Here is a 9,699-nt window from a genome sequence, read left to right on the forward strand (position 1 = left end):
CGCCATTCCTTTCTGCGATCCAGGGTCACCCCCGGTCCTCCCTGGACAAGAATAAAATACATTTGCAACAAACCAAAGCTGGATGGAAAGCGAACGCGAGAGGAGGAAGGAGAGGGAGAGAGAGTTAAAAGAGGAATATTCCGAGGCACGCAAACGGCTGGAAAACCGGTCCCGGGCTACCGGTCGCGCAGATTGTTGGTCACCAAGAGCGTCTCAGTTTCCCTTTTCGGCGTCTCCTGGGCGAGGAGGGGCTGCTGCCGCCGTCGCCTCGGCTGCAAGCGCGATCTTCGTATTTTGCTAGCCGCATCTCGCAGGAAGGCGGTCGGCCGAGACAAGTCGCGGCTCTCCGTCGAATGCGCGCGCGGACAGCCGAGAATAGGAAGAGAAAGCAAAGTGCAAGAAGGAGAGGATCGTGCTTTGATCTCGAGCGTCGCATTGCTGGCGTCTTTGGCGCGCCGACTCCGTGACCGACCGCCATCAGGCTCGGCATCACTGCCGTTTGAGGTAAGAACGCTATATATGTATATTCTCACGCGTGTGCTCCTGACCTCTCGCGCGTGCTTCCCCTTTGTAATTACTGCCTATTCGCTGCAATATTTCTAGACGCGTCGCAGTTGGACAGATTTCTCGATCGTTCTCATCTTGTGTCTCCTTCTTTGACCCTTCTCTCATGGCGCTGTTCTGGAGTCCAAATAGTGCGACAGTTACTGCGTCTTTCCGTCCATTAAAGGACATTTGTATTTGCTCGTTCCCACGTGTTCAAAAAGCCTATTCGCGTCAAGCACGCGCGAAGCAAGCCTGACAATGACTGTGGCTGCTGAAGAATGCCAAAATAGAATGTTGAGATCATGAAACATGAGCTAAATACCGAGCGAAAAGAGTCACGTACCTGACAGCCTGTTTTTTTTTTTTCGTATTGAGTCGACAGTTAGAGAATAAGGATGCAACAGTAAATTTACGTAGAAGCTAATTCATTATTTACTTGAGATTTACTTCCACCAAGTGTACCGTTAATACTGGGTCACCATTTCCTGAAATATACAGAATATTGCTTAATCATATTTTTTTTTTCGCTTAAGAATGGGAGCAGCATGTTGGTGGAGATGTCGAGCGAGAATTTTTTAGAGTTGTAGCAGAAAAGAAAATGCTTTATTTGTGAACTTACTGCAAGGCTGGATCACGGGGTTGAGCGTCTTCCTAGTATGGTGGATGTTCGGGGTTCGATCCCCAGTGCCATTGGGCACCCAGCAGTTTTCCAAAGTTTTCCACCAGTTTTCCTTTTCCCTGGCCTGGTGCTCGGCTTCTCTGGAATGAAATGCTAGAAAAAATTCCCGTGCACGACAAAAAATACATTAGCGATGACGTTCTTTGGGAAAGATGCCCTTGTTACTGTTTTCCAGGTTTTCCTGTTTTCTATCCCCCCCCTTCCCCCCTCCTAATTTTATGACTACAATCCTTGTCACTACGTGATCTTGATACGAATGAGCCCATTTTAACGTAAAGTGGCGTGGTACCAGTATGGAATGGCACTACTGCCGATGCTTGTGGGGCTGGAGTGCGTACGCATTTTTTTTTTTGACACTCGAGAACATGTCGCTGCCCCTCTCGCTCACTCTGTCATTTTTTTTAGTCCGCTTTCCGCCATCGCTAAAAACTCACTTCTATGGAATGCGAAGCACACTGCGTTCTTATGACTTGCGGAACAACATATAATGAGTCGGCGCTACAAAGCACTGTGGCATTACCGGTTCTACCTTAAGCTGCTTGGAAGCCGCCTCGGTGGTTGAGTGGTTATAGCGCTCGGCTGCTGACCCGAAAGACGCGGGTTCGATCCCGGCCGCGGCGGTCGAATTTCGATGGAGGCGAAATTTTGGAGGCCCGTGTACTGTGCGATGTCAGTGTACGTTAAAGAACCACAGGTGGTCGAAATTCCCGGAGCCCTTCACTACGGCGTCCCTCATATCCTGAGTCGCTTTGGGACGTTAAACCCCCATACACCAAACCTTACGCTGCTTGGCCAAGGAGTGCGAACTAAACATCGCGCCTCATAACCTGCGCGTGACACTTAAAGAGAGTAACCGGTGAAGAGGGGACAAGCTCGTATTTTGTATAAGTGCTGACTTATCGCGCGGGGGGTTACGTGCGCTGACAGGAAGCAGCCTTTCGCGGCAGATTAGACTAAAAGAAAAAAAGAAGAAAAATCGATCGGCCAAGAAGGTGAAAATACAAGAAACAGAATCCTGCTGACGCAAAAGCGCGCACACTCTCTCCCGAATTCGTTATTAGCCAAGGCGGAGTGCTGAATTCACTTGCTTTCGATAACCTCGAACGTTTCGTGGCATTGGAGTGGAACAGTTACGTGCCCGGCAACCTTCCGTTTTCTTTATCTGGCAACCTCTGGACGAAATGAGCAAACTAAAGCGTCGTGGAAAAATGCGCGTAGACAGAAAGGGCTAGGTTTATTCCGTGACGCTAATAACGGCTATGCGTGGCGAAGGAAAGATTAACAGTGGTGAGGTCTAAGGCATGCAGTTGCGAAATATTACCTAGAGGCGCCAACGTCTATGCGAGTTTCTTAAAGAACACTTTATCCACCGCAGTTAATGACGGGATTGTTTGGCTGGCTGCTGTTAAGAAGAAAACGTGGACTGTACCTCGAAATTAATAGTTGTAAGAAGAGCTTCAAATGGGCCTAGTTGGCTTGTAATCTTCGACATTATTATTGCGCTACTCAAGGCTACTCAAGGCGCCCTGTCTGTGTGTGTCGTTCTTCAATACATTTAACGCAAATGAAAGTTCGGTGTTCGGACGGTACGGAAACTTTCACAGCATTTCTTCATGGCTTGCTTCTTGAAGAGTCGTAATTTTACGATTGAGTCTACGTTTTATGCCCTAAAATAGCCGAGCCAAGTAAGAAACCTTGTCTTCCCGGCATTCCTGATCCCCTTCAAGGTAGATGAAGTGTATCCCCGCCAGCTTTCCCTCTAGTTATGTACATAAACTCTATGGTATAAGGAGAGAAGCACAGAGAAGATTACATGCAGCGTTTCTGATGCTGTACTACGTCAGCGCTTTTTTTTTTACCACGTGGGAAGTATCACCGGTTTATTCCTAAAGCAAGTATAAACTATTTTTGCGCAGTAAAGTATAAAAAGTTATTTTTAAAAGTTCTTGATACATAAACCTGAAGGCATAATTGCAAATTACAGAGATCTGCCTTTATCGCAAAGTGAGCGTTTTAGCGTGAGCAGCATCTTCGGTCATATTGTATGACTTGTAGTTAATACTCAAATTTCGAGTTAAACCGAAGTTAAGTAACGGTTGCATTGAACGCCGTCAAAGCAGTGATTAGAAAAAAAAATACTTTAACGATGAAGGTACGTCAGATGCAGGCTGAATCAACAAATAAAGTAAGGCTTAACGAGAACGAAAGTGTTTTCCACTCCACGAGTACAGAATGCATGCAAAACAGGCCACCTGGCTGGAGTCTGACGCAAGCCTAACTCGCGATGAGACAATGTTAATTTCCATCTGGAAGGACACAAGCATTCTTTACATTTCGGTCTGCTTCGCTCTTTGCTGCTGGATTTTATCGTTTCGCAGAGAACACAACCGCATAGTTGTTATTCCCGCTCTGGCAACTTCGATGTGGACGTCCTTGTTGGGATTCAAAGCCTTGCTGGGATCCGAGGTTTGCGTACTGTGGCTCATTGCACTGCAAACGTAAAAAAAAAAACAAATAAGAGCGCATTCTTGAAGCTCCTCATGCGTTGTTTTTGTAGAAGAAGGGTACGTGCGCGCAAACGACTCGCTCGTGACGTTCGCGGCGTGGAACAACTCCGTCCGCACAATCGTCTGCACTCCTGGCGTGTACGATTGCAGCCAGGAAAGTCCGTCCCTCCATTACTTGGAACTGGGCGTTGGGGGCTGCCGAGGTATATGTGAGGTGTATTAGGATTGCGAGTGCGAGTCTGTTGAGCGTCTAGCTTGCCTAATTCTTCTTATCACTCTCTCTTTTTACAGAGAATTACCAGACGCCCTCTCAGAATGGAGCTGCGGAGCGTCACCTGATGGAAAACTTCTGCTCGTGCCCCACAAGCAATGAAGACGCCCTTGGCTCTCTTCCTCACGTTGACAAGCGTGCTCGGCGGCGCCGCGTTCGCCTTTCATGTGGACTGTAACGCCACGCTTCCGTGGACCGCCAAGGTCGATGAATACCGGGACATTCGCAAGGATCGCTTCGAGGAGCTGCTTCGATGTCCCACAGGACTCAACGGCTGCGGTCCATCCGTCGAGTGCGCGCTCAACTTTTACGCGGTGACGTGTTCCTGTGCGCATAACTGCCAAGCCTATGGCGACTGCTGTTGGGAGGCCGGTCCGATGCTGAAACGCCCCAGCGCGGCTGGCTGCGTGACGCTGAACATCAAAGGCCTCTATGACAAGGACGTGTACCTAGTGACAGGATGCAGCCCCGGTTGGCCACGGGACCAGGTGCGAGACGCGTGCGAGAACGTGGAAACGTACAACGATACGTATTACGGGATTCCGGTGACCAGCGAGCGAAACGTGACGTACTTGAACGCGTTCTGCGCGCTCTGCAATTACGACTTGGACAACACGACAACATTTTGGAACACAACGGGGGCGAGTCGACGCTCGGTGACTCATGCCATCCCAAAATCAGTGGAGCGAAACAGCGACCTCCTGCTGAGGCCGTGCGCCCACGTTCCAGAGGTAACTGACGCGTGCCCCGAAGGTTCCGACCCCGAGCACAGGCGCAAGTGTGCGACGTACTTTGCCCCCGTGAGACACAAGGGCAATGAGTCGGACGTCGTGTACAAGAACGTCTACTGCGCTCTGTGCCGCGGCGTCGACCAGGCGTCACTGGAGTGTGCGCCGACCGAGGTCGTGCCGGACCTGCGGGACAGACCTCGGCTGCGGACATTCCTAGGCCCGAACCTGGTGTCCCTGTTCAAGCCGGTTGTGACGCGCGGCTCCTGCTTCTCTTGGCACGGTGACAAGTGCTACATCAGGGCCCCCGAGTACCACTACACCAACGAGACGAACGAGACAATGGCTCATTCGGAGAACGAGGCGTCGTCCGGCCGCTGGAGGCGGTACAGCGTGCAAAACTACCTGACCGTCGTCTGCCTGAGCCTCTCCCTCGTGTGCCTCTTCCTGAAGGGCGTCGTGTACGTCCTCTACAGGAGCTCGCGCACGTTCTCCTCCAAGTGCACCTTTTGTCTGGCGGCGACTCTCTTCTGGAGCCAGCTGATCTTCCTTCTCGTGAACAGCTTCAAGGTCCCCGCGCCCTTCTGCGCCGCCTTGGCTCTAGTGCTGCATTACGGGTTTCTCTCCACCTTCTTCTGGACCAGCGTGCTGTCTTTCGACATTTGGAAGAACGTTGTCGCAGTCGTTCACCTGCCGTCGGGACGCCGTGGCTGCGGGTTCCCCGCCTACTGTTTCATAGCCTGGGGCGCTCCGTCCGTGATCATCGGATTATGCGCCACGCTCAACTGGGTCCTGCCCAATTTTCCGCTGTCTCCGCGTTACGGGCGCTTCAGCTGCTGGATCGGCACCGTCGGAGCGCAAGCCGCATTCTTCCTGCTGCCGATGTTGCTGCTGCTGCTTCTGGACGTGTGTCTTTACGTGCACATCGTCGTTCACATCCGCCACACGTCCAGGCAGACTGCAGGGTTCGATTTCAAGGGCGGTGGTCAGCGTTCGCACATGGCTCTGTTCGTCAAACTGGCATTCATAATGGGCACAACGTGGCTTTTGGGATTCGTAGGAGCCTTCGTGGACTCCGTGGTTGTGGAGATGATTGTGATCGTGTTAGTTGGGCTGCAGGGTGTGTATCTATTCTTCGGATTCAGGGACTACTGCCACTTCATACCCAAGCGCCTCTTCCGCAAGGACCTCGAACGCACCACGAGCGCTTCCAGCGGAAACACGGTACTGGCAGCCAGCGTCGGAAGGGATCCGAACGGCAGCATTCATGACGTGCACCGGAAACGTGGTTTTGACGTTTTCGAGGTGGTTAAGTGACTACTTTCCTGCGTTTCTGAGCTTTACGGTCGTGAATCATCACATGTGTGCAACGTGAACGCATGTTTGTGTTTGTGTGCGTGTTATTTATTGCCCCATTGGTGAAGAAGAACAGTGACCAAAAGAAGGTGCGTTTCCTAAGACATGCAATACTCGAACCCTGACTTTAATCAGCGTGTCGTTGCTGGGCAAGCAGGCACGTTTGTGTTGTTACGTTTTGTGTAAGCTGGAACAGTGTGAGCTAACGCAGGCGGAATGTGCGTTGACGACACGTCTGAGTGCGCGTTTCTTGCCGCGTTGAGTCAAACCGTGCAGATACTTCCTTAATGGAAGCTTTTTCTTGGTGCATCAATTTTTCGAAGAAAAAAAGCTTTATAGCTTTATTGAGCAGGAAAACGAAATGCTCATAGTTAATGATCTCTGTCTTAAAGTGGTTCTCATGATAATTCCTGGTTTTTAGAGCTAAGCATCATACGCTTAGTCTTAATTGTGGAATTACCCGTTTTATTGCTCAGGTGTTTCGCGAGGGTGCACCCGTGCGTTGACGCACATACTAATTTCGCGCGCAGTTACACAATTAGCCGACATGACCTTAACGGATGCGACTGAAAGTGAAGTTTGGTTCTGTGCCAGAAAGGATGGGCACGTGAGCCTGGCTTCTGTCAGTCCTTCCGGAGCTCAAAGACAAATGAAGCAAAAACATTACGTAGATTTGTGAACGTGTTTTAAAGGTATGTAAATACAGTTTTAAGCGGCGTTCAGCTCTGCAAAAATAATAAATGCGTTCATTAGATCTGGCTCTAACGGTGTTGGGCTGCACTAAATTATACGGTGGAGGGCTAAGGATGTTTTGTACATTTTCACGCCATCGAGCCTTTATATCTGTTCGTTATAATCAAGAGTGACTCTTGTTTAGTTCCCATGTAACTGAATTTCACAGTTTCGAAGCTGACACTGCGCAGAATTTAATGGGAGTGTATTTCACGACTCATTACCAGCACTGACTAAATGTGGCGATTTTCCAAGTGTAATCACAGCCACTGGCTACGTTTGATACTTTTCAGCGCCTAATTCGTTTCCTAACAGTGAATCCCTTCACTGAATAAAAAACGGTTTGATGATCCGATAAAAGAAGTTACTGTGCTGTGAATGCGAAAGCATCCTTTACTCTACAGGCCTTCAACCTAAATGCCTTTATCCGAAAGGCATTTTGTATAAAGGCATTTAATTCACCTAAATGCCTTCAACCTGAAGGTCTTTATCTTAAAAACTTAAACCTAAAGGCCTTTCCAAAGAAGGCCTCTGCCCTAAAGGAATTTACCCCGAAGGCTTTCATCATAAAGGCCTTTACCATATACCTATAAAGTAACTAACTATGACGTCACTAACTGTCGCTGTGTCTGCACCACGTCTACAGCGCATATAACATTCGACTAATTGCCCCTTTGGGATCACGTGGTTAGTCTGATGACGTCACACCGATTGTCGCAGACCACTTTTTGAGGTAAACGCTGACGCTGCACTTCGTTGGTGATGAGTCACATAATGGTTTTGCATTAAAAGATCGATCAAGTGGGGGCGTCGTTATTTCTTAAAGCCAAAGCGCAACACATGTTTTGGTGCGCATTAAATACACTCTAAACAGAAAGAGGAGTAAAAAAAGACAGTAAGCTGCCCTCTAGCAAACTTCCTTTTATCAAAGGGAGTCCGCCTGAGGACAGCTTACACCCATATTACTCCCATATAGGCGTACTCGTGTTTAGAGTGCAGAGTGTTGGGAAAAGTAAGAAGACACGCGGTAGTATATGCGTCCTTTCGGAACGTATACGCAACATTCGAGGTGTAAAATGAATTATTGCACTTTTATCTTCTTTCAGGATCTTTTCTATTATGGCGCGGTCGAATATAACCATCGACAAGGTCATTCGCGGCATTAGTTAGTGGGCACCGCATGAACGTTTGTTCCAAAAATTGGTCTCTGACTGAGCGAAAGTAAATGTAAATATCGCTACCATTGAGCAGGCTGGACAGGAGACACATGAATAAACACCAAGCGTCGAAATCATGCTTCAAAATAGCACACTTGAAAACAGCAGAGAGAGAAAACAGCAAGCTGGAAAAAAACCCCACAGGAAAAAACAGCGCGGCGGCATAACAACGCAGCGACATCACGGAATTGCTGAAAAACAGCAGGGCGCAGGACAGCACACCGTTACGAGACGTTTTTATGAGCGTATATATTAAGTCGGTTTAGAGACAACAAATGCCGAGTGACTGCAATAAGAAGATGAAACAAGGCGACGTAGCTTGCTTTTGCAACCAGAATACTGCGGGCTGTTTTGAAGTGGGCTTTTTAATCATGGTACCGGCTAGATGAGTTTAATGGTGCTGGAAAAATAAACGCGGGAAACAAACGAAGGGCGATGTGCTGGCAGTGGAGAGTGAGAGGGAGAAAAATTGCACACGTGCTCTCTAATGAGCCGAACGTATCACACTAACGCTTGTGCGCAGTTACAAGATCTCGCACCGGTTCTTTTAGAGGAACTTCAACTGCTGTTTCTATTTTTAATCCTGAACGAAGACGCGTAATTTGTTTACCGGTTCTATAGCGCATTTAATGCTGGCCTCTCTGCCTCCTTGGCTTCGCGGGTACTTTCCTTCGGCACTGTATGATGCTTGATGGCGATTCGTGATAACTGCGCTCCTGAACAGTTTCGTGCCCTTTTTGTATATATATATATATATATATATATATATATATATATATATATATATATATATATATATATATATATATATATATATATATATATATATATATATATATATATATATATATATATATATATATAACCGGCTCGAGGGAAACCATTCCACTTATTCAGGCTGCAAACGCGATAACGACTGGGAAAGTTTCTTGCGCTAAGTTTTTTTCTTCTTGCTTTTGAGGAGTGAATAAAGTTGCCTTGGAACGGAAACCTAGGTAACGACGGCGGGAGCTTTTCGAAACGCCGATATTCGTTGAATACTGCGGTCCGTGAGCTTCCACGAAAACTAGGTGCATCCTAGTTTGGAAGCCTTGCGGCGCATCGAAGTTATAATATTGAAAAAAAAATCACAAAAACTGCATACTAGAACAATGAAGGCCTAGAAGATGCTTTCGGCGCTGTAAAAATAAAGCCCAGCCGCTTGGGGAAAAAAAAAGAAAAAGTTGTTTAGAATATTAAAGTACGACGAAGCCACCGGACGATTCTTGCGTGCGAGAGTCTTTCATTCTTTGACGCCGCTCTCGGGCGTGATTTCAGTCAGAATATCGCGAGTTGTCGAAGTTGGTCCCATAGGAGAACTGCTTTGCCTTTGATTTTCTTTGTTCACCCTTGCTATGCAAGCGGAGTGCGCTGAAATCTGCGCAGATGAATTAAAATGAAGTGATTCTTTCGACAAGAAAACCGTGCGAGGCTTCAAGAAGATGAAATGAGCCCACACTGGGGCTGCTGCTGGGAATTAAATCAGAGGCAACAACACGAGCTGCATTGACAAGCGGTCGCGTGAACAAAATCAGGATGGCAGTAGAGCGGCGTAGTACCGCACAACCACGGTATTTATCTAATATCGAATGAAGATATTTATGTACTACATTCATGCACAGGC

The 9,699-nt window shown here is 48.0% G+C and overlaps 1 protein-coding gene across 1 annotated transcript; it reads left to right on the plus strand.

Annotated features, from left to right (window-relative positions):
* Nucleotides 1-249: 249 nt before the first annotated feature.
* LOC144125998 (uncharacterized) lies at nt 250-7,616 on the plus strand. The gene is made up of 2 exons (XM_077659859.1): nt 250-504; nt 4,024-7,616. Exon 2 carries the CDS (start codon nt 4,102-4,104, stop codon nt 6,046-6,048), a length of 1,947 nt encoding a protein of 648 aa, XP_077515985.1. The 5' UTR covers nt 250-504; nt 4,024-4,101; the 3' UTR covers nt 6,049-7,616.
* Nucleotides 7,617-9,699: the final 2,083 nt, after the last annotated feature.

Source organism: Amblyomma americanum, chromosome 3 (assembly GCF_052857255.1).
Source record: "Amblyomma americanum isolate KBUSLIRL-KWMA chromosome 3, ASM5285725v1, whole genome shotgun sequence".
NCBI classification, from domain to species: domain Eukaryota; kingdom Metazoa; phylum Arthropoda; class Arachnida; order Ixodida; family Ixodidae; genus Amblyomma; species Amblyomma americanum.